This window comes from Trichoderma asperellum, chromosome 5 (genome assembly GCF_020647865.1).
Source record: "Trichoderma asperellum chromosome 5, complete sequence".
In the NCBI taxonomy this organism is placed as follows: Eukaryota; Fungi; Ascomycota; class Sordariomycetes; order Hypocreales; family Hypocreaceae; genus Trichoderma; species Trichoderma asperellum.
Window position 1 is genome coordinate 1673583 of NC_089419.1, and position 27710 is coordinate 1701292.

Consider the following 27710-nt stretch of genomic DNA (forward strand, 5'->3'; position numbering starts at 1 on the left):
CTTTGAGCTATGTAAGAAAGCTAAGAGACGGTGGAGGCTTCTTAGTCCAAAAGAACTGAGATAGGTATAGCGAAGTGTAATGCGCGCGCCCGACGGAGATGGCAGAACAGAGTATATATATCTTGTATAGATAACTAAATATCTACAATATAAAAGAATAAAAAACAATATTATTATTTATAATATAACTACTTTAGTACAAGAGTATATAAATTAATAAACTAAAGTAATTAAATAACTGAACAAACTAGACGAACAAGACGAACAAGACGAACAAGACGAACAAGATAAATAAAATAAATAAAACAAGCTTTTTTATATAAAGTTAGGCTGAAATAACTTGTAATCTTTATATCTTGCTCTTTAAAGAAAAGTACACCCTGTTTTAATTATAAATAAAATATTAAATCTATAGTAAAACTGTCTGACTCTGTATGGAAAGGAGGTTTAAAAGATTTACTATAAAAATACTTGGAGAATATGCAACCGTTCAATTCAAATAATAATTATATAACGCCGCCCAATTCAAAGTCTCGCTAAGTATACTAAATCTAAATCGTAATCCCATTCGCCTTGAGGCTTAATGCCAACCACGTATCTCATAAACATTGGTCTATCACTTCGGCAACAATCAGTCGTAGTGTAGCACAAAAAAAAAAAACTATCCAACTTCTAGATGCCATAGAAATACGTCATTGGCTCAGAAGTACACCGTATGGAAGCTCTCTATACGGCTCATCAGCGCGGCGGTGAAGCCAAATGTTGCGCTGTTTGGAGTTGGGAGGTAAGTCGTGATTCCCGAGACGAGACCGGCGTAAGTGATCTTCGCACTAGATCAGGGCTGAGACCGCGAGGAAAGACTGACTGAGCGATGGTCTTTCGCGTGCCGTCAATACTAGCTGGGCTTTGAGAGCCGCTGGTCGCCTTTTCATTGGTAATGAGGCCCTTTGCTTGGACAAAAGCGCTAGAGCGAACGTGATATGGATCCCCTTCATAATATTTGTCCAAGATGGGATGGACCATGACAGTTTGCCGGTGAATCGTCAGTATCGAGTTGGTAGGAACGTTGACCCAATTTTCTAACACCGGAGATTAATACATGTTCTTGGTTTAAACAAGTGAATCCTCAGTTCTGTTAACATTCTTACCTCTTTCAAACGTAAGTGGCTCGCTTGCTACGAGAACAATATCACCTCCTTTATCTTTTCTGTCCATTTGATACTGTCTATCATCAGGCGAAGGAGTTCTCGTAACCCATTGTGTTCCAGACGAGTAATATAGACTGGCAGCCTCATCCTTGGAGCTGCTGATGTAGCGGGTGCAGATGACGCTGTGGCCGTCTGTTACTGCAAAGTTCAAAAGACTTCTGGTGTCCACATCCTCATTCTGCAGGATGCTCTGCGGAATGCTATCGGTTAACTCGTTGATCTGAGCAATTGTCTTCTCCATGGCGGCGCGAAGCACTGTTGGTCCAAACCCGTTAACCGGGCACGCGCTCGGATCGTAGCCTGACTGTTCAAGGGTGTTGAGAAACAGGGCAAATGCCCATTCGCTATCCGTTCCTCCCTTGACGCCGAGATACCATTTATCTGCCAGAAGGCTTCCCAGGCGCCGTTTAATGTGTTTCCAGCCGCCAAGGCCACCGTTATGCATCCACATCAAGCTTCCGTGTGTGAATGGATGGCAGTTGTCCTCGCTCAGGGAGCCTTCGGTCGTTGCTCGAACATGGCCGAATATTAAACGAGATGCAGTCTTGGAGGCGATGCGCTGAAGATTCGTGCAATTCCACGCGGGGATCGTAGACGTGAACAGGCAGGGCGCCGATCCGAGTTTAATATCGGTATAGAAGCCTATACCAAAGCCATCGGCGTTGTTTTGGCCTCGTCGCGTGTCCTATGGATATGAGAACAAGGACATGTCAGCCAAGTCTGATTGTGTAATTGTGGCGAGGAAAGCAAGGAGGGAGCTTTGTCTTACGAGTCGTAGCCGTGAATCAAATGACTGCTTAAGAATCGAATGAGTCGGATCGAGAATTAATTTCGACAGCAGGATTTCATCGCTGCCTTTGTAGACCTAGATATCGACCAAACTTGAGTTAGCCTCCTTTCAAGATCCGATCTCGGGATAGAGATCTCGGGATGGCGATCGCCGATAGAGATGCTTGGTGTCTGCGGTTCCCTAGGCGAATGACGTACCAAGAAGCGGCACATGGCGGGCAGTCGGCAGCGGTGCTGGGATAGTGGCTTGGTAAGGTCGAAGGGCACTGGACGATGAAACTCTGGCGATATCAATCAGCGACCAGCGATTTCAGAAGCAGCTGAAATATGCACAAGTACGGAGAATTATGGAGTTCAGAGGATGAATCATCGGGCAGGATGACACCATTGCGGATCGAATTGTGCCAGCGACCAGGCCCTATTGGGCTAGCCAGGCGGAAAAAACGGGGCATCTGTACATGCGCCTGGATGGCTTACCGCTTTTGTAGGTGTCAGCTCCTGCGAATTGAAGGATTAAAGGATTCGTATAAGGACGCTGTCTTAGGGCTGTGTTCGCTCCAGGTGAGTGAGGATTGGGGTCAGTCAACAGGTCAATAGTAGGACGTGTCTTGAAGTGAGCAAAGTTTGAGACGAGATGGCCAGTGCTGTAAACAAGTTGGTTACCAAGGAGCACGCGCCAGAGCAGAAAAACATGTGCACGTACCTTTACCATACATGCGTACTGAGATATGCGGTTATCGATCCAGTAAAAAGAGTACATGTACCTACATGTAGGTATTGAACCTTAGTACCTACTAGGCATGATGAGTTGAAATCCAGCAAAGGAATTGACATATCCGATTGCTGGGGTGTAATTTCTGCTGAGCCGTTTTAATGTAGTTACATCTACATACAGACAATGGATACGATACCGCTCTATCTACTTTCATAGAAACGTTGGTAAGCAATAACATCTTTTTAAAAAGAGACGAGGGAATGAAAGAAAGGTTAGGCCAAGCATACTTGGCTTGTTGGCCCAAGAGCCAGTATACCGGCCAACATAGCTACCCGGTAGTGCTATGGCATGTTCATTTCGCCATTAATGAATGGAAATAGCTGTGAATGACCCAAATAGTAGCCTCACTCTCCGTCTAAATCCTCATTAGCACATGCAGAATACATACGTATTCAATGATAAAACCACTTACCTTTTACCACCTCCATCGTTAAACTTAGCACCATTGCGAACGAGACTCAGCGGAGCGCGCGCGCAACTGTATATCAGACAGCTACTTTCAAAAAATGGACATATGGTTCTTGAAGATATGGCATTCATCATCACCACACCAGCGAGGGCACAATATTTGGAGAGAAACGTAGCTCGTAAGGTGTAGTTCGACCGGACACCCCAACGTTCACCTTGGCATCAAGCCCGCCTGTACACTTGCTCTAGCTGATTGCGGCTGTTGATATAAGGGCGACAAACTCGCTCTGCTCACCCGCTAAGGCTTGCTCAAGATTGGCCATGAGCTATAGCTTTTACGCTTCGGGTACTAGTAGTCCCTTGAAGCGCATGTGGCCTTCCTAAGAGCAAGGACAGGGTGGGTGACATTCTACTACAAAAGATGATGTCTGTAAGAGGAGAAATCGGTGAGAATAAAAACACTGGGCTCGACCGTTGTAGGAAAAGACAAAGCAAGCTCTATTTCAGAAGGAAGATGGTAATAAAAGAAAATAAAATGGTAAAGCATGGCTGCATGTAGAGAAAATGTCCCCAACGATGTTGTATGGCAACACTTAAATCATAACACGTTTAGTTTATAAGCATTGGCATTCACCATGTCGCAGCGGCATTCTTGAATCATGCTCATGATTAACTATATTAATGACATATTCGTGGCCATCTCTGCTTGGGCATTGTCTTCTACCTTGCCCAATCCCTTCTCTCAGATGACTCTGTTGGTAGTGTTTATGTTAAGGCTTGACAAGCGTCTTCCTCTTGGAAAGGTGACGGGAGAAGAGCATTTGAGCTCTGCTGCCCAGTAACTCTACCAATTTCTATATCAATACTCGTCATTTTCTTCTGCTACCTCTGCTACCTCTGCTACCTACCTCTACTTGGGCCATTGCACTTGGGATGGCATCGGAAAATCACGCGCAGATGTCAACCCTTTTGTTGACGTTCGCAAACCGCCAGCGTTGATATTGAGATATGAGAAACGGACAATGGGCTCCTTCAACTTCGTGGTAAAGGATGCTGGCCCGGCCAAGCTGTCGGTGCTTCGAATTTGAGTACAAGAAACGCCGAATCTGGTACCACCAAATGGTCCAAGCCCTTTCCTTAGGTAGGTAGATTGCAAGAATCACGTACCATGACCAGAAAAGACTGCTACGAGACGCGTGTCTAGAAATGCATCGAGACAAGCGTTTTGCATGCCGAAATGTGGTCTTCCTGGGGCATTTTAAGGATTTCAAAGATAAGGAAAAAGTACTGATTGAAACTACTGGTAATTGCCATGCCCTGACGCTCCCCAGTCTCATGACGGCATCACTGTCAAGTAGGTCTGCCAAATCGAAATAGACGGACAAGACAAAGTTACCGCTCGTATGATGAATCTGAGAGCCATTGACTTCCCTGGCCTGGACGTTCACAACAGCATGTACTTTGAGGTGCGTACCAAGCTCGCCGGGGCAGCAGTAAATAACCAGAATACCCGTATCGAAGAACGATTTCAAGCGCTCGAAACCTCTATAGCGAATCTTTACCGAAAGGTCAACGAGGCTCTCCTCGCCATCTTCCAGAGACTGAGCCACGCCAACGAAGGCGCCGAGTCCCTGAGAGCGCAATGCAGCATCCCTTATGTCAATGGTTCCCTGCTGCAGGGAAGCAGTGGTTGTCTGTGGAAACCCACAGGCCATCATGGTATGCAATGTCGCCGGATTTGATCAATGCTGGCGCTACGGTGGTCGATCCCAGCCCGAGCGATTAACATGGCGTATAGTCAATTCCAACAGCCATCAATTCAGCCATAAAACACGTGTGCATTCGTAGAATACTGCATGCAGCTGTCTCGCCTTCATCCGAACGTCTGCTTGGCAGACAATACTGGTGACATCCCTTCATGCACGGCGACACATTTGTGTTAGCACGCGACTCCGGAATAGTCCTGGTATACATGCAATTAATTACTCGTGACGCCACGGAAGCAAATTGCTCTATACGAGATTTTGCGCCCCCAAACATGTGCGTTCGAGAAGTGCAAGAAAGAGCAGCGGCAGAGGCTTCGCGCATCAACACGTTTCGCGGGAAAAGACACAGAGTCTAGGCTAAAAGTAGCTCATGTCGACAACAACAAACATTGATCGCCAGCTGAGCATGGATTGATTCAAACAATCCATATGGATACCTAGGTATGATATGCAGAGCAGAGGCAGCCCGGCTAGCGGTTTTAGTGACACGCAGCACGCCTTGCCAGCCCCTGCAGACCCGCTGTGACTGGCGCCGCCGCAGAGCCAATACAGCGCCCTGGCCCGCTGGAACCGCCCGGACGCCTGCGGCAGTGCCCCAGATTCGTCAACTCCCCAAAACGCGCCAAAGATCTCATTTACACGCTCCCGCGTCGTGAGACCGCGTCTCTCCACTTTGCCTACATGTCCCTAGCCTCACTCATTTTCGCTTATCCAAAAATCCGGTCTCCGCTTGTCCAGACTCTTTTTCCTCTGCGGTCCTGTTCCTCTCCCTTGCCATGATATGATTCGACACGGCTCGCCTAATCTCTGTGCATCCTCGTCATCTCGTCCAGCCGCATTCAGCCTTTGAGAGGGCATCTACGCCGCCAGCAACATGGTGCATTACCACTATGGCCCGTCCTCAGATCCCATCTACCCCTCGAGCCCGCCCACTGTCAATGCGTCCTCTCCAGCAAGCCAGATGCTGTCGCCGACGAGGTCGACCAGGCGCAAGGAAAGACGAAATCCGTCGGTGACGCCTAGGAGGTTTGGGCGCTTCTTTACGCCGCGGTCTTCTCTGCCCAGCGGACGGTCAGTATTGGGGATGCTGGATAGCGCCTCTGTCAACAACCGCCAGCTAGCATCCCCCATGTCCTTTCTGAGCGATCCGCTGAGCTCCGACCCGTTATGTCCGCCCTCTCCCAGTGAACGGCTAGGAATGAATGGAGAGCACAAGAGGTTATTGGAAGAAGAGATGCAGGCAGATGGCACAAAGAGGAGGAGACTTAATGGTGGTGCGGATTCGCCGTACGGACTTCAAGGGTTAATCAACGGCACTATTATCGAGGAGGATCTAACCGAGGGCCTTTCCGAGGATGGTACCAGGACAAAAGAGACTCTTGAGAGCTTGGGGGACAGGCGGAGAGCTACTTTGGTAAAAGATACTCTCCCTCTCTTTAGAAGTTGCATGTGGTTTGCTAACAACTTGTTAGAACCTCTTCTTCAAAGCTAGCCGCAATGGCTCCCGTGGGCTGCAAGAAAAGATAGGACTGACCCCACAGAGACTTGTTGCCGCAGACCCTAAAGCTCCCCTGGTATAGCTTACTTTTGCTTCCCCTTCTAACTATCCTGGAACTTGTTGCTAATCTTTCTTGCTACAGCAGCTTGAAGGATATCAGCCTAAGCCTGTCCGCAAGTTCCGGGATCTTGGTTTCGAATCTCACCTCGTCGACCGGGAGCATGGCTTCTCTTCGCACCACGGCAGCCAATATCTTAGTTCCCCGGCATGTGACCCTAGGATCGAGACATCTTCGTTTTATAGCCGGAGCAATGACCTTCACCACTGTGTTGCCTCTAGCGGAGGCGGCAATACGATTCCGTTCAGTCTGGCCAGCTGCCATAAGGCTTCTGTTACGGCCATTGGCGACGAGCAAGGATATGTTCGCCTCTTCAACACCACTTTGAACGATGCCTCGGAGGACTCCAAAGTTGACGTATACATCTCTGTTCACGACAACGCGATTATGGATCTGTCGTTCTCGGAAGATGATACACGGCTGGCGACGGCGTGTGGTGACCGCAGCGGCAAAATCCTCGACGTGCCGACTCAAACAGTTGCTTCGGAGCTTGGAGGAGGCCACTGGGACTCGTTACGGCAGATTGCATTCCAGCCTGGCGAAGCGGCCGGCAATGTTATCGCCTCGTCTGACCGAGCTGGCCGTATCCAGATATGGGACCTGCGGTGTTCTTCATCGCCGGTTAACAGCTTTTCCTGCCCTAGCGGCATTGGCCAGCGAGATACTTCGTTGGAACCATTCCCAGCCAAGGGCATAAACACCATCGACAACGCCCATGAGCGTACGGTACAGGGCAACACTTCGTCTGCCTCAGTCACCGCTATTCACTGGATGCCACCTGGCCGTGAACACCTTTTACTCTCCGCATCTGAAGCCAATGCTTCGATTAAGTTATGGGACACGCGATATATCAAGCCTCGGCGGCAGGCTGAGGAGACACCTTTAGCCGTAACACAGGAACCGCGAGGCCACACGTGGCGTTCCTACGGTATCACTTCCATGGCTCTTAGCTCCGACGCCGCCCGTCTCTACGCTGTTTGCAAAGACAGCACTGTCTATGCTTACTCGACAAATCACCTAATGCTCGGGCATGCGCCCGAACTTGAAGATGGAGCAGTCAAGCGGAGACCCAACGGGACCCACGGTCTGGGCCCCATGTACGGCTTCAAGCACGACTTATTCCGCGCGCAGTCCTTCTATGTTAAATGCGATATCCGCCCTAGCATCAACGGCTCCTCCGAACTCCTCGCCGTGGGCAGCACCGACGGCTGCGCACTTCTCTTCCCCACCGATGAACGCTACATCCGCACCGCCTGGGCCAAACGATCTCACATCCTTCCCGAAGCCAGCGCCTTTGCCACTCCATCACAGAGCATATCGACCCCCTCTGCCTTTGGATCATCCGCCGCCACGCCCCTTCTCCCCATCTCACGACTTGGTACGCCTCTTATCCGTGGCCACAGCCGTGAAGTTACCACCCTGAGCTGGGCTCACGACGGCAAGCTCGTCACAGCTTCAGATGACTACATCGTTCGCCAGTGGCAGCAGGGCGAATCTCAAGCGCGATATCTACGGCAGGTGGGCGAATTCGGGGGCGAGCGTCACATGGCAGGCTGGGCCGACGTGGGAGACGACTGGGACACCCCCGATGACGACGATGATTAAATAAAAAATTTACAAACGCTTAAAAAAAAGAGAGAAAAAAAGAAACAAGGAGCGGTAATGATGAGTATATGAAAAATGAAGGATACCACGGTATGGAATATTCACTTGTTGTTTTTTTGTGGACACCCTTTCTTCCAACGCTTTAAAGAAAGTATACGGACATTGTGGCATAATATGCTTGGTTGAGCATTGTGTGGAAAAAATATTTTGGAGCTGTACTCCTTTTTGCCTGAGAGAGAATTGTGTTTCTCCCTCTTCATATTATCGTTAGAAGCATAGCAGTGGCGTTTGTAGGGTTAGCTGCGGCATAGCATAGCCAAGCATTGTTTTTGAGCCGTGACGGGCGAATAAGTGTAAAAAAAAATACATACTGCTAAAATCATAATCGTAACTCTATTGATTGCGGACCGAATATCCAACTATTCTAGGAAGTCTCTCTAGGAATTCATGTCTCCCAACGCACAGTGATATGCTAACCAACTTGTACCGCCCCCGTCTCACGCTCTTCCAATTCACTTTGGTATATCCTTAGCCAATGACTCCCCCAACGCGATTATATAGTACATAAAGGAAAAACAAACCAAATACTCCCACCAGCGCTGGTCCTATCATAGTGCCGCTGGCATCACGCCGTTGTCGCTTTACATATAAATTGTGACCGGAACTGCCATCCTTTGCAGTAGCAATACGATGCTTGCGTGGTGGAATAGGGAGCGACTTTGCAAACCTCATAGATTTGGGAACATCAGAACACGCTGTGTCAGTGCTAGTTGCTGGAGTGTCATCATATTCGCCTCTCTTCTCATTCTCGGGCGCGCCCAGCGATTGGCTCCTGAAGGGGTTTCCAATGCCGCGCCCTCGGGCTATAAGGAGGCTGTCACGCAGACGTGCCCCAAATTGATTGTTGCCAAGAAGGTCGGCCAGTGAAGGCCTCACGCGCATTTGGGTGGCTGGCTTCTCCTCCTGCACGTCGCTGCAGACAGCGTCCAGCTGGCCAACCAGCAGATCTATGCTCTCCAGGATGATGAGAGATTCTTGGAGGATGTCCTCCCTCTCTTCAGCCGTCAGTTCACTCTCCCACTGAAGCAGCTTCGCCTTATACTCCTGCTTCAGGTCTTCGCCGTCATTTTCTGAGTCAAACCTCCAGAACTGTAGCGGCAGCAAACTCTTGTCGTGAGAGTGTATATCATCCTCTGTCACCTGCTCTAAACGAGAGTCGTTGATCGGCTCTAGCGGATATGTAGTGGCAGAATATGATTTGCATGGCTGCATAGTAGGTTTGATAGGCTCAGGGACAACGCTCCAGAATTCGTGGCCGGCTTTCTCGAGGGTTGCTCTGATGAATCGTCCTCCGGCAAAGAGGGCCATGAATAAATTGTACGAATAAGCGATGAGGACATGTGGCTTCGCGTGGACGACTTGTTTGATATGTGAAGTAAAGGCCGATAGCTGGCCTGTCCCCCTTATAGCCTTGATTTGGCAGTCGAGGACATCGTCTGACCAACCCGTCATGGATTTGATATCGGCCCTGAGGCGGTCGGAGCGGAAGAGCTGAGGGAGGTAGATCTCTTTGAGAATTGTATGTACACGCTCGGAAACCTCTAGTCTATGCACTTTGCCATTTTCTGCATTGGAGTTTGAATGATCTAGCGCGTCCGCGGGAATTGCATCGATAATATCCAGCCAAAGCTTCTCAAAAGTCATGTATACCGGGAGAATGTGCAGTAGGCCACAGGCATAGGGACCGGAATCAGGGGCCTTTGGAGGGATTGCCAGCGGCAGTCGGGACGTGATAAGCTTGTTGATTTTCGTATGCAACGGCCTTGTTATGCTGACCATGTCACCCGCGAGTGACTTTGGGGTTTGTGAGGAGACATTGTCGGGATAGGTCATCGCGATGGGAGAGGCGGCCATGAGGGAGATGGGCAAAGTAGGATTTTGCTGTTGAAGCCAGTCTGGTCGAGGATCGTTCGGTGCAAAACGGTAGGGCGTAAGACAGAAGGCGTAATATGACAAGTTGATATAGGGATAGTATATGATATTGCTGTACCCTTCTTTCGAAGAGCGAGTAAGGATGAACAACAAGTCCAGAGAGTTGCGGTCAAGAAGTTTGCGAATGGAAAAGAGGTCTTAAACGAGTGTTCAAAAACGTAAAAACAAGCCAATGGCCTCAGTAATATGAGAGACGGGTATCCTAGGCAGGCGAACGGGTTCAAGACATGCATGTGCTTGTACTTGTGCTGTATACCATGTAATGACTGACACGCTTATAACCAAAACAGCGAGACCTGCTGCTCGCACTTTCCGAGAACACAACAGGGGAAATAAAAAAAGAATCAAACGGCGTCGAACTGCATGTGCTCTGCGCCAGGTTGCGTCATCTGATGAAAGGGCCTCCCTGCGTTTCCCTGTGATACCAGCCACAAGTCATGGGGTCCTGTCAACGGCACGACGGGGTCTGATCACGCCCTATTCGAGAAAAGATGGGAAATGGACAAACGGCGAGGCCCAGCCATGCAGAAAGCAAATCGACAATCTGGCTTTGGCCTGCACTGATTTGCACTGGTTCCTGAGCAGATCGATGGATGCTTTTTTGCTGATCTCCCGCGGGCTTGGGGCGCTATGCACTGCTTTCTTCCGGATTCTGTGGAGCACGAGTCGCCGGCCTGGGTTGGATGTTATTCGAGAAGCTGTTCAGCCCTCTTTGAAAGTTTGCGCAGTAGCAATTCCCCGTAGCAAGAGCAGCATAGCAGACAAATTAGCCAGCTCGATTTTTTTTTTTTTATTTTTTTTTTCCAGCTGGCAGCAGGACCGTCGGAAAGCTGAGCGTTGAATCACGGGCCGGGCAGAGAACTCGTCGCTGCCTCGGAGCAGATGCTCCCTTGTGCGGCGTGACCTCCGCCCATGATTTTCTCCCCATCATTCAGTAACGATCGGGAATTTAGCGCTTCATCGGGAGGAATTCAGCGTGGGGTCCCGCTAACAGACAGTTACGTTACTCTAGGCACAGCATAGCGTGTGTTATCCAAATTGCTGGCGCTAATGCATTTATCTATCTCTAACAACCGCGTTAAGGAACAAAGTGCAAAATCTGACTAAACAAAGAAAAAGTCTCTCATCCTGGGGTATAATGTAGTTGAATACACGTATCTTGGTTCATATATTCATCTGGGAGCATTCATCCATACACAATGTCCTCGTCAACACCACCGGGATTAGTTGTGGTGGCGGAGGATGTGACTTTGCCAGCAGAATCGTCTTTCTTTGTCTCATGATTGACAAATACAAATGAGACAAAGACGACTGCGGCACCAATCCAGTAGATGAAACTGGAATACTGCTGGTACTGGAATATTTCGCCGATGAGTGATAGCGGTATGGTCAAAGACAGGCCTACCGTGACAACTAACGGGGTGGTCAGGAGCATGGCCAGCGCCCAGCAGAGGTCACTGACAAAGGAGGCGACGGCATTTACCTATGCAAATGTGAATAACTGCATCTAGATCAAGATGAACAGCATGTGACTTACAATGACGATCGTCCAAATCTGGCTTGTGGGAGGCAATTCAAACTGTATTAAACTCGAGTCAGTCCTCTATTCCGGGTGCATCTTCGGCCTTGCAAGCTCATTCTTGCTGCAAAAGAAAAGATACTGAAATTATACGTACCGGCTCCATTCCCGTCCAGTGTAAGACGAAGAAGAGCGGCCACAACAGCGACAGATTGAACACTCCAACCAATCCAAAGAACAGCTGCATGTTGACCTTGTCTTCATTGCCTACCCGTCGCTTCATGACGGTCACGTATATGCCGTAAAGCACGGCACTCATAAAAGCCATCGTGTCTCCGAGGGCAATCTGCCCGGGGGTTTTATGCGGAAACGATCCCCTGTTCTCGTCACTCTTGCCCGATAGATCCACCATTGAAATGAGCGCAACACCGGTGAGGGATGCGAGAACCCCAATCAGCTTGCGCATGGAAAACGTCTCGACACCAAAGATGGCGCCGAATACCAGTGTCCAGACGCTGCTTGTGGATGTTAGGATTGTGACGCTGGCCACGCTGGTGTACTGGAGACAAGCAGACGACAGGTAATTCGCCAGAAACCAGAGGATGCAGAACTCGAGGCTCAAGATGGCCGTTTCGCGGAATCCAAGCTTCTCATCTGTAGAGTTCCATACGGGGTTGTGCTCGTTTACTAGCAAGCGCTCGTGTACTTCTGGGCCCTCCTCGTCTATTGTAGGGCTCGCGATGGCAGCTTGGTATCGGCATTCTGCCCACATACGTCTGATATCGCTTCGAAGTCCGTGGACTCCTCTTCGCGCTAAATATCGAATGAACATGGGTATCAAAGAGATGGCGAACATGGAGGTGTTGAAATAGACGAGAAAAAAGGGCTTATCATAGGTCTGGTCGGAGAAGATGAACTATAACAGCACTGTTAGCTGGTGTCTTTGCTCCATCGTGTCCGGCAACGCAGGCTACGAACGCTGGCGAGAAAGTTGGACAGAGTCCACAGAAATACAGTCGTCAACAGGAAGCATATCCCCAGCGTCCTCCTGGCCACGCCTCCCAGGCCCAAGCCCTCCCGGAAGCCAACTGTTGGTGACGGCATCTGGCTGCGAATGGAAGATGCTGCGTGCGAAGGCCGCCTCACAGCCTGGCTGTCCAACGAAGACATCGCCACCACGTTATTCGTCTCGGTCGTCCGTCTCGGTCGTCCGTCTCGTCGTCCGTCGCAGATGCTGGTAGTGGCGCCGCTCTTATCGACGACAGGCCCGTGACGTGTGTCAGATCAAGCCCCAGTCATACTGCGGTGGTCGCGTGCATTCTACCTCGGGCTATGGATCTTGGGAGAGTTGAATCATGCGTTGGCATATGCGCCTTCGGGCACCGAGTTCGGCAGGGCGAGATGCACGCTGAGACCTTTGCAAGCAACGCGCCAAGCGAGGCTTCTAGCCTGAGTAGATTTGCCGCAGGAGAGGCGATCTCGAATTGCGACAGCGATGGCAGCGGACAGAAACCAGGCTGACGCAGAGTTGCAATTTTGCTTACTATGGAGGGCTAGTCCCGATGTTAGTGCTCGCGTGGGGTATAGCGGGACAGTGTGCGCGGGCTTCGGTTTAGCTATTGATGAGTACTTGAACGCAATATTATTGCGAGAGTCTGTTTCTGAAGTGATTAGCTAAAGTCAAAAGGACATCACCGAAAATTGTAGCTTCAAGTAAGCATGAAATGTGGTATCCATAGGTGCAATAGCAAGCTCCATCATGCACTTAACCTACTACATGTACCCGGCATCACGACTTGGGCTTTAGAAAGCGTGGCATGCTAGCAAATGCTTAATAGACATATCGAATGGTCGAAAATTGTTTCATCTTCTCTCAGTGGGCACATTAACTGTTTATTTAACATAGGCGTCCCATAATCAAGCAAGTGGACAGTGACTAGTTACGTATCTTCATTTTCATCCAAAATCCTCACGTAAGGCTTACTACGTGGATTAAGACCGTCTCTTACAAGCAGCTTGGTGATGATGCTTGTGATCGAATGTCGGAATCGAATTCTCCAATGAGAGTGCGCTCTGCCTGCATAACCCTCATATTGCTAATGAATGTGCACAATCGTGGACGTAAGTGTAGTGGTTGCGAGGAAAACAAGGAAGCCTACAGTAAGACAACCGCCGACGTGGCCAACCTGTATGGCGTCAGTTGTCTCAATCGCCCATACATGAAATGGTCAAATAAATTAGGTACCATTTAGCGTGAGTAAAACATATTAACGCCATTTCCCGATCAAGGGGCTGTCGACCAGCTGTGCTCGAATTCAGAGGTATCCTCTTAGAGACATGGGAAGTTCCGGAGACGCAAAGTCTCCAGTTCCAAAGTCCCGGGATACGAGTCTACTGCCGGTTCATGATTTGATTTCCACGTTACAATGTACCATCTGAACGGCGTTTGTAGGGACGTATTTGGCTCTTTAGCGCTCTCTAGCGTCGCATTTGGACCCTGAGCCCCCGTCACGGTCTTCGCTTATCTCGCGTGCTCGCTGCTGGTTACCGCTTCGGGCTCCAGAGAAGCTCGAATCATGCAATCGTTAACGAAGCTGAGCTCGCGAAGGTTCTAGCGCAACGAGCGTTTAGTACTCTATTCTCGGCCATGAGTTTGTCCTTTGCATCCTTGTATGTCGTATGTCATAGTCTGATGCTCCGTTCTCGCTTCGGGGTAGTTGTTTAAAGTGGATAGTGCCACCCTGTTCTGTAGATTTATAACATGATACTAGAAATCCATAGTCTGGCTTTTTATCAATGGCTGTTCTTTCCTAGCATCGTGCATCATCCATTTAACACCGCGGGTAGCTTGTCTAGTCCCCGAAAACGCAGGAGTTGTTCAGACTCTGCAATTTTACACCGATTCCTTACAACATGGTTTCGAAAATTACCACAGGAGAACAACCACAGCCTCCCAGAGACATCGCTGCGTCTCGTCTACACAACATGACATCAACACCAGAATCAACGGATTTCGACACGGATCGATATCTAAAGTGCAGAGACAGGAGACGCAAAAGAGTTTCCAAGGCTTGTGAACGGTGTCGGATGAAGAAAATCAAGGTTTGTCCACTACAGCACCTCGATTTATCAACAAGTGTGCTAATAGAGGCGGTTTTGTTAGTGTGATGGTGAACTTCCTTGCCAAAAGTGTAAGAACAATGGAAATGTCTGCACTCCCGGCTTCCGAAAGAGGACAATTCACGTGGAATACAAGCAGGTCCCCAAGAGGTATGTATCTTTAAGCATCGTATGAAGGCATAATGATTACTAAACTACAACGCAGCTACGTTGAGTTCCTCGAAACTACACACTTGGCCCTTATCGGCACTGTCCATAAACTATATACAATGATTCAGAAGAACAAGCCCTGGGATCTTGGTGAACCAGAGTTGAATGACCAAGGCGAATTGGTTATTCACGACATAGCTAAGAAGCTGGGATGTATCGGCCCCAATGACGAAATCGAACTACCCATTAAATACGAATTGCCGACAACTATTTCCGGTATGGAAAGCCTCGCGACCTATCCGAAACGACTGCAATATGGAGATTACGATATGGAGGTTGATGATAAGGAGCCAGATTCACCCACAAATGATTCTACAAACGAAAGCGCCCCATCACTGGAACCCATGCAAGGTGTCGAAACCGAGTTGAACAGCAGACGAGAAACTTTGGCTGACCGCAATCACCGCATGACGAAGTCTCGAAGCCCTTACAGTTTTGACGACCCAGACAATAGCCATTCTGAGTCTGAGGGAGCCAACTCCTGCGTTACATCATCACCATATCTTTCACCAGTAACAGACTACACCAACTTTTCTCAGGCTCAGCTGGTAACAGTACCTGATGACATGACGCTTTTCCTTCAACAGTACGGATCGATGCTGAATACAGAGGAAATCACTTGGGAATTGGGCGATTCAAATAATAATACACTCAAAAGTGACTTTTCAGAGACGCCTGCTATTGAGTCGTTACTTGTGGAGAACAAGATGATGCTTCCTGATTATAATGATTTTTTCGGCATAGGCATCACAGACATTGTTCACATAGAAGAAAGAAGTCCAATACCTATAGAGATGTCATGAATACGGCTAATTAAGATGTATATCTTCATGTAGAGCGATTAGAGAAAAATTCCCACTTTGATTTAGATTAAAAGTTCTCCGGTGTACTTGGAATATGGCAAGAAACAGTCTTGCGGCAATCTTTTGTTTATTCTTAGCAGTTTACGATAGTGGTATTCATTTCTACAAATCCCGTTGATTGGTATTTATTTACTTGTTTCTAATAACAGCTTTATGGCAACCTCGTGGCCATTTTGAACACCTTATAATGACAGTGCATTGGAAGATTCTTTTTTCACGTCGACATTTTCTTTCTTCTTTACAAACAGCAGATTAACAATACTCTCTACTCGACCTATAGCAACATAGCCGCAGCATATCAGTGGCGAGTTTTAGTGTTGTCGCTTTCCTTGTTTCATTAATCGATTAGTTTCCTCTTACCTTTACTCGGAATGTTTTCATTTACATCATGACAGGCGGCTTTGCAAAGAAATGACGCCAATCTGATGATCTCTGTCCTTTTGCTTATGTTTGTTTGTTTTGTTTGTTTTATTATTAACGTCCACTAAGTAAGCTAGTTACATAAATCCCTGCTGGGCAATAGGACGGTAGGAGCCGCAGGTTCAGAGTCCGCGTTCGCTACGTGTCGTACGAAACAAATGAAAGTTTTTGGTGTCAATCTGTGTTTTGGGGGGAAGGGCCATAGGGGCTTGTGTCCTCCACTAATGTCTGAAAGTGTTTGTATCCTTCGGGTCCTAGTAAGTAGGTGAGGGGGGTAATGCCTATTAGGAGGTCTTTTTCAGGGACTTCCAGTAGAAAGGGTCTGACCATCCTGCATTCCACAAAGTGGCCTTGTGTTCTTGGCTCACCGCACTTGCAGGTAGGCCTGGTGCTGTGTCTAAACCTTTCGTGGTACTCCACGAAGTCTCCGTGCCCTGTCCTCTCCGCGTACAGCCTATGAAGTATAGCCCTCGGTAGCTGTAGTTCTGGTGGTTTGGGGAGGGCGTCCAGTCGCCAACGTCTATAGTAGGGCGGTCGGTTTTGGTCCCAGTCTAGCTCCCGGAGCCGTCTCCTCTCGCTTCTGGCCCACCTCTTGATGTGGGTTATTGTGGCAATCCTGGAGGGTGGTGTCGGAAGCTCTGACCCTTCCTTTGCGAGTTTGTCTGCTACTTCATTGCCGTAGATGTCCTTGTGTCCTGGCACCCAGGCCACCTTGGTGACGGTGTTAGGTGAGAGATCCTTGGCTATTTTTCTGAGGCCCATGTAGACTCCCTGTGTGGAGGCTGGGGTGAGTCCGAGGATGCCATCCACGACCGCTGAATTGTCCAGAAAGAGGATGAGCTCTTTGATGTCCGGGTCGGATTGGATGCGTTTTTTAGCGAGTTTAATCGCCTCAAAGGCTCCGACCGCTTCTGCGTCATATACCTCTGCGTTGGGGAGGCATCCATTCGTTTTGGTGGCGCGAGCCTTGTGGAAAGTGACCGCTCCCCATCCGGTGTTACCTAGCTCGTCCTGTGAACCGTCCGAGTACGCGACGAGGGTAGAGCTGGGGAGGTCGTCCAGGAGTTCAATGTGTCTTTTGGCGGCTTCGTCCTTCGTGGACCCCCGATAGTCCGGGCCTGGGAGGACAGCCCCGTTGTTGTGGGCGAAGAGGGAGGGCCTGACCGTGCGGCCCGCCAGTAAGGTCGTTCACTGGAGTCTAGTCATCGAGGCCCCCGCGACTTTTCTGTCCGCTCTTTTGCTTATGGGGTGGTTTCTGTCTAGACATGCAAACCTAGCCCCAATCCAGACCCTCGCTTGCGCAATGGCCAGTGAGGCCTTTGGAAAGCCTGATTCCCTGTGTATAACTTCCAAGTTGGTGGTTTTCCATACTGGGACCACTGCCCTGGCCGCAGTTTTAAAGGCTTTATCTAGTTTCTCGACTAAATTGTCTGTGCCAGTGCTTGTGGTCTTGGAGAGATCTAATCGGCATTGTCTGGTTTCCCCTGGCCACCATGCATCCAGCCCGTATAAAGCGACCGGGATAACGCATGCCTTGGCCGCCATGGCTACCGCATCTGGTGGGGACCCTTTGATTGTCTTGTTAAGGGATCTTAGGAAGTTAGCTGCCTTTAGGGCTTTTCCCGTCATGACCTCAACGTGCTTCTTGAACGAGAGCCTGGAGTCCAGGTGTACGCCTAGCCATCTCATCGAGTCTTGAGGGGGAATGGGTCGGCCTTCGAAGTCAATGTCGTCGGGATGGGTCTTCTTCCGTGTGTAGTGGAAGTGGACCAGCTCAGCCTTGTCTGGGTCGAAGGATACCGCATTCCATCGGCCCCAGTCCAGGGTGTCTTCCAGTTCCCACTGCAGAATTCTAGTGGTTTCTTTTGTGTCTTTTCCAATGGCCACGATGCCCACGTCATCCGCATAGCCGAATCTGGTGTTGGGGTCGTTGAGCCAGAGGATGGGGCAGAAGTATAGCATGGAGATGATCGGGGAGATGGGGGACCCTTGTGGGGCGCCACATTCCAGGCTTGTGCCTTGTAGCTTGAAGCCGTATCCATAGCGAACTAGCGCCTCTCGGTTGCTCATGAAGGAGTCCACCCACAGGACGAAGAGCTTTAGCCAGCCTTGTTTTCTGAGTCTGAGAACCAACCTGTTGCGCATGACGATGTCAAAAGCCCCGGCTATGTCGAGGGTAAGCAGTGAGGCGACCAGTCCTTTGGCAAGGGCTGCCTCGATGTCATGGACCAGGCAGGCCACCAGGTCCGACGCCGCTCGTTTGGGGAGTGCACCGAAATATTGTTCCGGGAGTCTTTTGTGTTCTAAGGCCAGTAGAGATACTCTCCGAGCGAGGAGTCTCTCTAGCCCTTTTCCGATACAAGACAGCAGCGAGATCGGTCTGTACCCTTTGTGCGTGGTGTACGCCTTCTCGGGTTTGCCGGGCTTGGGGATGATGGTCACCTCGGCGCTCCTGAAGGGGAGTGGGTGGTACCCGACGCTTAGGCACCCCCGGAAGAGGTCCGTGATGAAGTTACCGACTGCCGGCCAGGCGAGCTGTAGAAGTGCCACCGATATTCCGTCCGCCCCCGGGGCAGTGTTGCCGGAGCCTGTGGTGGCCTTCCTGGCTTCCTCCTCTGTAACTTCTGTGTTCCATTTAATTTTCTCGTCAGGGGGGAAGTCCCCGTCCCAGGGATCTAATATGTCTTCTTCTGTGGTTTTTCTCTTGAGTAGCTTGTCCCTGAGGTAGGTTGCCCTTTCAATGGGGTCGGAGATGCTTTTATTCCCGTCTAATAATGGAGGGGGCTGAAAACGGTCGGTGGCTTTCCGCCACTTGGCCAGGGACCAGATGTTCTTGTCCGCGCTTGCTTCCGAAATGATCTTGTCCCAATGAGCTCTCTTGCTCTTCCTGACGATGAGATTCAGTCGTTTCTTGGCTTCTGCCCTCTCGGGGGAGCCCTTGGCGCTCGCTTCCAGCGCTCTATGGGCCGCCTTGCATTCCTTGGTCCACCAGGGAGCGCTGTGTCCGTTCTGGTGTCTTGTTTTGCCCGTGGCTTCCAGCACGTCTCTGAAGAGGTTCTGGAGAGCCTTGGCGCAGTCGTCTAGGTTGTCCTTTAATGGTTCTTCAAGGTTGATTGTGGGGAGAGTCCACGCAAAGGAGTGCATCAGCTGACTGAAAGCTTCATATTGTTCGGAGGGGAGGTATTTTTTCCCGGCTCCTGGGGTGGAGCGGGTGGGTTCCGGTAAAGTGGTAACGACTGTATAGTGGTCCGAGCCCGTATCTAGGGAGCGTTCCACCCATAACAAGGTAAAGCAGTTTGTGAAGACGAGGTCGATGCACTTCCCTGAGTCTCTCGTAGGAGAGTCCACCAGGGAGGGAAGGAGGTCGCACCCGTCAGCCCATTCTGCTATTCTGTTGCCCGCTGTGTCTGGTCTCCTGCCCGGTTGCCAGGTCCAGTGGGTGGCGTTGAAGTCGCCTGCGATGATGGAACGGGGAGGGGGGGAGCCCCATTTAATGAGGGTTTCTGTCGTAGTATCCTCCGAGGCTCTCCGATAGATGTTCACGATTGTGTAGCCGCAAACCTCTACCCAGCAGACGCACCCATTCTCCAGACCTGGAGGGGAGAGTTATTTACTGGGGAGGTTGGGTGAGATTCTAACGAATGTAAGGACTGAGGGTCTGGCGTCCCTCCAGTCGTTTAGGGGGTTGTATGCTTGAAATCCAGGGTGATTTTTGGTCTGCCTCCTGTTCGAGGTCCTGTCCCATTCGGCGTAGGGTTCCTGAATGAGCACGATGTCGTAGCCACCTTCCCATGCTAGTAAGAGAGCGACGTCCTGATAGGGGCCGTTCTTCCCGACGTTAGCTTGGAAGATTTTAAGGCCAGTTTTTCTTCGGCGGCTGCAACGGGGCCTACTGTTCATAGGTCCGTCTTAGGGGGTTCGTTTTCCCCGTTCAGGGCTTCGTCCATGTTTTCATCCTCTTCCTCCTCGCCGTTGTCCGACCCTACCGCGTGGATCTCCGACCTGGCTGGGGAGCTCTCCATTGGGGAGCTCTCCTCGTCGGAGTCGACCTCGATCGTGAAGGTCTGAGCAGGAGTCCTGGCGGGGGGCATAGGAGCAGAGCTTAATAGTGGGAGCCGGACCCTCGGTCCCATTCGAGGGGCTTTGGGATCTGTGCTGGATTTGTTCGCTGGGGAGGAGCTCGGGGTTTGGGCAGGCTTGGGGGATTGGCTTTAGTGAACTCTTGCCGTCCCAGGTCTCTAATCGCCTTGAGCTGCTCTTTGGTGGCATGAACCTTCTTACCGTCTCTTATAGTTGGCCGAGCGGGGCACTTGGGGGAGTCCGCCTTGTGCGGTCCGTTGCAGTTGGCGCATTGTGGAGGGGCAGGGCAGTTAACGGTGGTGTCGTTGTGTTTGTCCGAGGGCTTGCCGCACTTGAGGCACCTTTCGGTCCTGGTGCAGCTCCGCGGGTCGTGGAAACCGAGGCACCGTCGGCATTGTATGATTCTGGGTTTCTGGACCCGGGCTTCCGCCGGGGATGAGTTGTTGAATAGCCTGAAGCCGGGTTTGACGTCCTCCTTGAACGAGATGAAGTAGCAGCACGTGTCCAGGGATTCTCCAAAGGGGGCCTTGTAACAGGCCACCGGGAGATCTTTGGCTCCGGACCTGACGCATGCCTCCTCTGGGACTAGCGCGTCCGTGGAGTGGGTCCCACTTAAATCCGTGTATGTTTTCGACACGCCGCGTAAAAGGAAGACCTTCCATGTGCATGCTTCTTCAATTTTCAAATTGTCGCTTTCTGCCTCCGGCCTGAGTGCGATAATTTTGCTTCTGATGTCTTGATTTTTAACCCTGAGGGCGAAGCCTGTCGGAACTTCCTTAAAGTAAGTAATGTCCTCGTTGGTGATCTTCGCCGTTCTAATCATTTCTTGTCTAGCCCCGATGGCCGTCAGCTTTCTCCATGCGTGGTCTGGCGGGACTCAGACGAAGATGCAGTCATCGGGTTTTTCCTGGGGTTTAATGGTTTTGTTTTCTTTGTTTTTGGCAGCGGGGGCCGGTCCTTCGCTGTCGGGAGCAGAGTTTTTCTGGGAGTCGGGGCTTCTTTGCGGTTTTTTATTGTAAGTAGCATCTTGTGACGCGACCTGTGCCCACGTGACTCTGGCGCTCTTGTGGTCCGCTTTTCCAGTGGGCGCGGGAGCTCCCGTCAAAGTGGGGTCTTTCGGGCCGCTTGATTTGTTCCTTGCGCTGCGAGGTGTGTTGGCTGACGCTGTTTCAGTTGGTTGGGCATCTTTCGAGTCGCTGCCCGTTTTCTCAGGGTTTTTGGACCTCCCCGCTGGGTTCATGTGGGAGGCGACGAAGGTCTCGAGGGCAGCGTTAAGGACGGCTCGTATTTGTTCTGCCACTGCGGAGGAGGGTTTGGTGGTATATTGTGCTAGACAGGAGTCGATAGCCGTAGCTATGTTTAATACCACGTCCTGTCTAGCCCATTGCTGTGCGTTGATCTCTTCGATCTGGCTCATGATTTTGTTTTTAGTGAGGGATTTTCCCTCTTTGTTGGGTGCGGTGGCTTCCTTCAGGCCGCTGAAGATGGAGGAGGTGAGGCCTCTCGACGGTTTCTGTGTGGCTGCGATCGCGCTCGGCTTCGCCCTATTGAAGCTAAGTGATCGCATATTGTCTGTTTCAAAGTCTTCTCCAAAGCGTCTTCTTTTCTTGGGAGTGAAGGGGAGCACAGTGGTCTCCCCTGTTCCTGGAATCGAGGGAGTTGCCTCCTTCTGGGGTTGTAGTGCTGTCGCTGGCCCGGGGGCGACGGTGGTGGTTGTGCTCTAGGTATCTGGAGGGTTTGTAGATGTTCCCATCTCTCCAGAGTCCCCAGAGGGGGCCGTGAAGGTAAATATTGAAGGCGTTTTTGTTTGATAGCAAGTCAAACGGAGTGAGGTTCTTGATGGTTAGGCACCCAAAAGGTGGGGTACCTGTAGATGTAGGAGGGAAGCTTGTCCTTTTGCTTATTGCGGTAAGTACAAAATTGGATTCTTTGGAACCACACTATGAGCTGATCAGCATATGTTTCGATAGTGTAAACAATAAAGTTTTTAGTGATTAGCAATCGCAAGAATCTCATTTTGTTTCACTTTTCATTAACTAGGATACTGAAGTCTTGGCTCTGTGTATTATAAGTTTGTGGTACTATGAGTTTCTGTCACTATCTTTAACTACGAGTTCCAGCTGAAGGACCTCCATTGCTCGCGTTGAAATGAGGGCTCTTTTGTCCATTCGCAGGTCGAAGGGAGGCGCTCTTTGCCATGCCATTGTGACAACCGTTGAAGCCAAGCTCGCTGATACCAGGATAGCCGTGGATACCAGTAGCCTCCTCCAGTCTATTGGCAAGATCGTCAGACACTTCACGGAAGATGCCAATCTGGCGTTTAATAATCTCCTTTTCTGTGCAAGTGCTCATATGGCCGGCCACGTTGTTGATGAATCGCTCTTTGGCGGCGTCATCAAAAACTCTCTCCCAGAGGACACGAGGCTGGTTAAAGTCTTCGGGTCTGATCTCTGAGAGGAAAGCGACTGCTCTCCCGATGAAGGCTTCGTGAGTTTTGTCTAGATTTATCTTACGTTCTTTGAAAGAAATTGGCTCGATAGAAGAAAAGTAGTTCGGTCTTGCGCCTTGGTTGAAGAAGGCCATGGGCCCATCTCGCTGGAAGTTGGCCATTTGGTAGCCTGTGCGAGGCGCATTGACAGGAAGCTGTTGGTAGTTTACTCCCAGACGGTGACGTTGAGTGTCGGGGTATGAGAATAAGCGACCTTGAAGAACAGGGTCGGCGGAGGGCTCAATTCCTATACAAATCCAAAATTAATTAGCATTTGATTACATGTACCTTATACTGATTATAAAAGTTTGGGGCTTACCGGGAACGAGATGAGATGGGCTGAAAGCAACTTGCTCAATCTCGGCAAAGTAGTTCTTCACATTCTCATTCAAGCAGAGCTCTCCAACCTTGCGGAGAGGAAATTGGCCTTGGGGCCAGCAGTGAGTAAGATCAAAGACGTTGATCTTTTGGGTCTCCCACAACTCCTCAGCTTGCTTTGGAGTCATGGTTTGCACGCATAAATCCCACTGAGGAAACTCGCCGCGCTCAATAGCGTGATAGAGATCCTTTTGGTTTGCGTCAGGCGAACGACGCGTGGATTCTTCTTGGGTCAAAAAGCCAGTGCCCTGCTTCGAGCGCATATGGATTTTGCAGTATACCCAGGAGCCCTCCTTGTTCACGAATTTGAAGGTATGGCCACTGTATCCATGCATATGGCGCCAACTATCCGGGATACCGCGATCGCCAAATGTGTACATGACTTGGTGAATGGATTCGGGGTTCTGGCTGAAATATTCCCAAAACATGGTAGAGTCATCACCGCTGCCAAGATGGCTTGCAGGATGTCTCTTCTGAGTATGAATCAAATGAGGAAACTTTGCAGGATCTCTGATGAAGAAAACTGGTGTGTTGTTTTGCACAAGATCCCAGTTGCCTTCATCAGTGCGAAACTTGATAGAGAAGCCTCGGGGGTCTCGGGCATGATCATGAGAACCGCTTTCGCCACCAACAGTCGAAAATCGAATTGTGATGGGGCACTCTTTTCCTTCAGCAGAGAAAATGTCTGCAAGGCAAAGGTCATCCAGTGGATTGGTAGTTTTATAGTAGCCATGGGCACCACCACCCTTTGCATGGACTACTCTCTCAGGGATTCTCTCACGATCAAAATGTGATAAGAGATCAATGAGGTGGAAGTCTTGGAGCAGCAAAGGACCATTTTCTCCAGCTCGTTGAGTTTCTATTGGCCAATTAGTTCACTGTATTCACGTATAGTAAGAGGGATTGTGCCTGTAGTTATACATACCGAAAGGATGGGGCATTGGTGCACCATTGCTAGTTGTATACACCGTGTGCTGAGATGTAGTGTTGCGATCGTTGACATAGTTCAAGTGCAAGTCGCCTGATTCTCTGTTAGCCCCATTTACCTTACAAAGTTCAACTTCAGTGACTATAAAGCAGGTATATACACACCATTGTTGCGACTTGACACAGAATACGACGTAGAAGCCATGGTTGAATCTGTCGTAGTCTTGGCGTCTAATACTAGAGATGAAACAATTTGAATGTGATTTTCAATTTATCGACTTTATGAACGAGCGGCTCCGAATCTTTTTATATTTGCCCATGGTCAATTAATACTTGCTACAATACTATGACTGTCTCTGCTTTGGCTATGAGATTCCGTGTAAGTGCAGCCCGTGACGTAACGTACCGGCGCAACTCTTCAGCGCATGGCTAATCAAACAGCTTTGACGCCATTGGCCGAGGTGACTTAACCTTGTTTGCGTATCAGCAAATGGGGCAAGACTCGGACCTCCGACTGAGGGGACTAGGCTGTTCTTGGAAGCGCATGGCGAGGCTTTACTTTATTTGATGCAGTTCATGGTTTGGAAGTACATATTCACGCTCACATAAAATTTCGTAAGCCAGTTGTTTCCGTGCAAGTGCCGGAGGCCTGATAGTATATCTCAGATGCAGATTTTCGGTAGTTGAGTCCCCTGTGTGATTAAATAATCCTCGTATGTACGACGCACTGCCGACATCAGATGATGTAAGGATTCCAGGCAACAGCAGTGCATTTGGATCTCTAGAACCCTGAAAAGGGACATCTTGAGCGATAGTAGCGAGATTAGCCATTATATTGAATATTACAATGGAAGATATAGTCAAAGTATTCTTCGTTCTGGATGCAACTGCTTATTAGGGGTGTCTAATTCTGGACCGCGGCCAAGTCAACCCTGAGAGCGAGACACTATTCCACAAATAGAAGTCGACAGCGAACAGCCATAACAGCAGACTGACATCCTAGAAAGATTGAACATGATAGGGAGCAGAAGGATTTCCCGTGTCCAGTTGAGCATATATGGATGAGCTTGATAAGGCTAAATTAGAGAGCATTAGAATCCGAACTTGTCATTTTCAGGATAGTGTATGTCAAATGTAGACGCAAGGCTATGCGGCACAACTGGGGTCCCATTGAAGCTATCCAGACAGCTCACCACAAGTCTTTCTACGTGATTTATAAATGTATTGCCCGATTCACCCGGTTGCTCAATGTAAGTCATATGATAATCTTTCCCATAATTACTTTCTTTCATTAGTAAATTTATTGGTACCCAATTACGCTCCCGCCAGGTGTCCGTTGGTTAATCGGCAGTAACCGACTTCCATTCATATGGTCACGCAGAATGTCATCGAGGTTAAATCTCGCTTGTGAAGAGCGGTTCTTCCAACTACTTGCAATTGGACGCCTGAGAATCCACTCCCAAGTAAACTGCTCTTCCATTGATCGCTGTTCGTCGTAAATGTCAATCTCTCGCTTAGCCATGCTGTTATCGTCAAGCTCGGGGGAGAAGCGCGCGTGGGCGATGGGATAATACGTTAAAGTACCCCGATTGATCCAACCACTGTTGAATCGAGAAGGTTTGGCATAGTAGCACATAAAGCCTTGGGCGCTCGTCTCCGGTATCAGCATAGAGATGATCCGCAGCGCCGGGCTGGGATATCGCTCGATCCTATCGGTCGAGAGCAAGTTGTGGCTGAGTTCCATTTTGTGTAGAACTTTAAGGCTGGCAGACAGAACATAGCCGTTGAATAGCCCTTGTTCTCCAATCTGCTGCATCAGCTGCGCAATCCAGCGGAGCCATGATGGCCAAGGGCTGCACTGGCCAGTGATATATAAGATGGGTAAGAGGCTGTGATCCATCTCCTCGCCGGAAACAGGAGCATCTGTGGAGTAAGTAGAAGTGGGAAGAGTTCGTGAGTGATTGTTCATAGCATGAGTCGCCGCAAAGCGTATAGTCTGGTAAAAGTGTATGTAGGCTTCGGATTCTAGTTTCTTTGCGTCTTGGCTTTTATCATAAAGGCAGAGGGTCCACAAGATGCGAGCCATGAGGAAGTTGAACGTGGCCCCAGAGAGGCATAGATGAAGGGGCATTGGCAGGAATGGTGACGGGGGGATGGGAAAATGAACCTCTTCTGAGCTGCCGAGACTGGTTAGGGATGCTGTGTCCGTTTCAAGGTTCGGATGGAGATGGCTATGGACGCCCCTCCACTCTCGCAAATCGCGCTGTAATCGGTAAACCTTTTCCAACAGTACAGCTGGATCTTGTCGAGTTGGTGAGAGATTCCACATCTCATCGTGTGCCCCAGAGTCAACGAGAATCTGAAGCAAGCTGCGTTGTAGATCAAAGGCATTTAATGCAATATGACTGGTAGGCATCGTATGGCCAATAGAGAGGAGCATACCGGGAAGCGGTACCGCCATGTAGCAGGTCCATGCAAGGGTTTGCAGAGTAGTTTCCAAAGACTCCATTGCAAGGTCATCTACACGAAGCGATGTATTAGACCTGAGGGCTGTGAAGTAGTAGTGAGCTGTGCGGACATGGCCATAAGCAGCCGGGATGTTGCCCGCAAAGCACTGTTGAGATGATGCCATATTAGCTAGGACGACCACTTCCCGCACTCTCGTACTTATCCCCAGTACACACACCACTTACTTCAAAGTAGGCCATGAGCACCAACACGGCCGTTAAAACGTCTAGAGACTTTTCGGCCTCATCGAGACAGCCTGATAGTTCCTGTAACGCCTTTGTGTATGCCTGAACGGCAATCACCTTGGTGTCCAGCCCGCGGTTCTGGTCGTTCTCCCCAAGCATGGCAATCATGAGGGAAGCGCGATGCATACACCCCAGCGCCAGAATCCCTCTCTGGGCATACTCGATGATCAAGGCCTCTTCACATAGGCGGTCTCTCCAGAAAGGCAATCGGTCAGCCGGGAACAGCATGGGTAGCGTCCGGAAGAAGAACTGGTGGTAAGACAGGACCTCTCTGGCGGCGGCACAGGGACGATTCGACATGCGTGGGTTGCTGGGCAGACCAACCAGCGGCAAGCCATCGATACGGAACTGCGGCCGGGGAAGAGCGGGATGAGCGGATATGCCGGACGACGGGCCGCTCGCCGGGCCGGAGGGTGGTCCGGAGGGGGTGGAACCGGCGCCGAGGCCCTGGTTTTGCGGCGAGACCTGGAACTCGTCGTCGACGACAGTGCTGTCATTGTCATCGGCCGGCGAGTTCTGCTGCGAGTGAGACGCGCCGCGATGGCGGTTTGGCGCACGCACATCGATCTGCCTCTTGGGCGCGTAGCCCGCACACTCAACGTTGGCGATGGTGCACCGGTTGCATGTCGGCTTGCGCTCGTCGCACTTGACCCGGCGGGCCCGACACGTGAGGCAGCCAGTGCGCGTGCGTCTCTTGATTTCGCTCATGGTGAAGGGCTCCTCCTAAGAGGAAGGGGGTGCGTCACGTCTCTCCAAAGTATTGGGATGGGATGCTGCTTTGCTCGAGCCAAGC

At 50.1% G+C, this 27710-nt stretch overlaps 8 protein-coding genes across 8 annotated transcripts; 3 read left to right on the plus strand and 5 right to left on the minus strand.

The window, feature by feature from the left end:
- Window positions 1–481: 481 nt before the first annotated feature.
- On the minus strand, window positions 482–2619 carry TrAFT101_008710 (uncharacterized protein). Its single transcript, XM_024909675.2, has 4 exons — window positions 2196–2619; window positions 1978–2073; window positions 1149–1893; window positions 482–1079 (listed from the first exon to the last, which is right to left on the minus strand). The coding sequence occupies exons 1-4, from the start codon at window positions 2208–2210 to the stop codon at window positions 739–741; spliced, it is 1197 nt and encodes a 398-aa protein (XP_024761868.1). The 5' UTR covers window positions 2211–2619; the 3' UTR covers window positions 482–738.
- Window positions 2620–4583: 1964 nt separating this feature from the next.
- On the plus strand, window positions 4584–4922 carry TrAFT101_008711 (uncharacterized protein; the record flags this gene model as incomplete). The annotated part of the gene is made up of 1 exon (XM_024906566.2): window positions 4584–4922. One exon carries the CDS (start codon window positions 4584–4586, stop codon window positions 4920–4922), a length of 339 nt encoding a protein of 112 aa, XP_024761867.2.
- An 827-nt stretch (window positions 4923–5749) lies between these two features.
- On the plus strand, window positions 5750–8575 carry TrAFT101_008712 (uncharacterized protein). Its single transcript, XM_024899949.2, has 3 exons — window positions 5750–6360; window positions 6419–6520; window positions 6587–8575. Exons 1-3 carry the CDS (start codon window positions 5821–5823, stop codon window positions 8165–8167), a joined length of 2223 nt encoding a protein of 740 aa, XP_024761866.2. The 5' UTR covers window positions 5750–5820; the 3' UTR covers window positions 8168–8575.
- Window positions 8576–8695: 120 nt separating this feature from the next.
- Window positions 8696–10060, minus strand: TrAFT101_008713 (uncharacterized protein; the record flags this gene model as incomplete). The annotated part of the gene is made up of 1 exon (XM_024899875.2): window positions 8696–10060. One exon carries the CDS (start codon window positions 10058–10060, stop codon window positions 8696–8698), a length of 1365 nt encoding a protein of 454 aa, XP_024761865.2.
- A 1285-nt stretch (window positions 10061–11345) lies between these two features.
- On the minus strand, window positions 11346–12782 carry TrAFT101_008714 (uncharacterized protein; the record flags this gene model as incomplete). Its single annotated transcript, XM_024899930.2, has 4 exons — window positions 11346–11642; window positions 11697–11738; window positions 11836–12594; window positions 12657–12782. The coding sequence occupies 4 exons, from the start codon at window positions 12780–12782 to the stop codon at window positions 11346–11348; spliced, it is 1224 nt and encodes a 407-aa protein (XP_024761863.2).
- A 1489-nt stretch (window positions 12783–14271) lies between these two features.
- TrAFT101_008715 (uncharacterized protein) lies at window positions 14272–15986 on the plus strand. Its single transcript, XM_024901832.2, has 4 exons — window positions 14272–14348; window positions 14450–14780; window positions 14842–14948; window positions 15004–15986. The coding sequence occupies exons 2-4, from the start codon at window positions 14592–14594 to the stop codon at window positions 15809–15811; spliced, it is 1104 nt and encodes a 367-aa protein (XP_024761862.2). The 5' UTR covers window positions 14272–14348; window positions 14450–14591; the 3' UTR covers window positions 15812–15986.
- A 6441-nt stretch (window positions 15987–22427) lies between these two features.
- Window positions 22428–24369, minus strand: TrAFT101_008716 (uncharacterized protein; the record flags this gene model as incomplete). Its single annotated transcript, XM_024899821.2, has 4 exons — window positions 22428–23106; window positions 23179–24096; window positions 24163–24258; window positions 24330–24369. 4 exons carry the CDS (start codon window positions 24367–24369, stop codon window positions 22475–22477), a joined length of 1686 nt encoding a protein of 561 aa, XP_024761861.2. The 3' UTR covers window positions 22428–22474.
- An 893-nt stretch (window positions 24370–25262) lies between these two features.
- Window positions 25263–27656, minus strand: TrAFT101_008717 (uncharacterized protein). The gene is made up of 2 exons (XM_024910567.2): window positions 26858–27656; window positions 25263–26778 (listed from the first exon to the last, which is right to left on the minus strand). Exons 1-2 carry the CDS (start codon window positions 27623–27625, stop codon window positions 25465–25467), a joined length of 2082 nt encoding a protein of 693 aa, XP_024761860.1. The 5' UTR covers window positions 27626–27656; the 3' UTR covers window positions 25263–25464.
- Window positions 27657–27710: the final 54 nt, after the last annotated feature.

Excerpts from the sequence above, each read along its gene's own strand:
- TrAFT101_008710 (XM_024909675.2), bottom strand. Across the intron at positions 1,894-1,977 it reads TTGATTCACGGCTACGACTC|GACACGCGACGAGGCCAAAA; the intron begins GTAAGACAAAGC and ends TCATATCCATAG. Across the intron at positions 1,080-1,148 it reads GCCACTTACGTTTGAAAGAG|AAAATTGGGTCAACGTTCCT; the intron begins GTAAGAATGTTA and ends CTCCGGTGTTAG.
- TrAFT101_008712 (XM_024899949.2), top strand. The coding sequence starts at position 5,821 with ATGGTGCATTACCACTATGGCCCGTCCTCAGATCCCATCTACCCCTCG. Across the intron at positions 6,361-6,418 it reads ACAGGCGGAGAGCTACTTTG|AACCTCTTCTTCAAAGCTAG; the intron begins GTAAAAGATACT and ends ACAACTTGTTAG. Across the intron at positions 6,521-6,586 it reads CAGACCCTAAAGCTCCCCTG|CAGCTTGAAGGATATCAGCC; the intron begins GTATAGCTTACT and ends TTCTTGCTACAG.
- TrAFT101_008715 (XM_024901832.2), top strand. The coding sequence starts at position 14,592 with ATGGTTTCGAAAATTACCACAGGAGAACAACCACAGCCTCCCAGAGAC. Across the intron at positions 14,781-14,841 it reads GTCGGATGAAGAAAATCAAG|TGTGATGGTGAACTTCCTTG; the intron begins GTTTGTCCACTA and ends CGGTTTTGTTAG. Across the intron at positions 14,949-15,003 it reads TACAAGCAGGTCCCCAAGAG|CTACGTTGAGTTCCTCGAAA; the intron begins GTATGTATCTTT and ends ACTACAACGCAG.
- TrAFT101_008717 (XM_024910567.2), bottom strand. The coding sequence starts at position 27,625 with ATGAGCGAAATCAAGAGACGCACGCGCACTGGCTGCCTCACGTGTCGG. Across the intron at positions 26,779-26,857 it reads TGCTCATGGCCTACTTTGAA|TGCTTTGCGGGCAACATCCC; the intron begins GTAAGTGGTGTG and ends TCATCTCAACAG.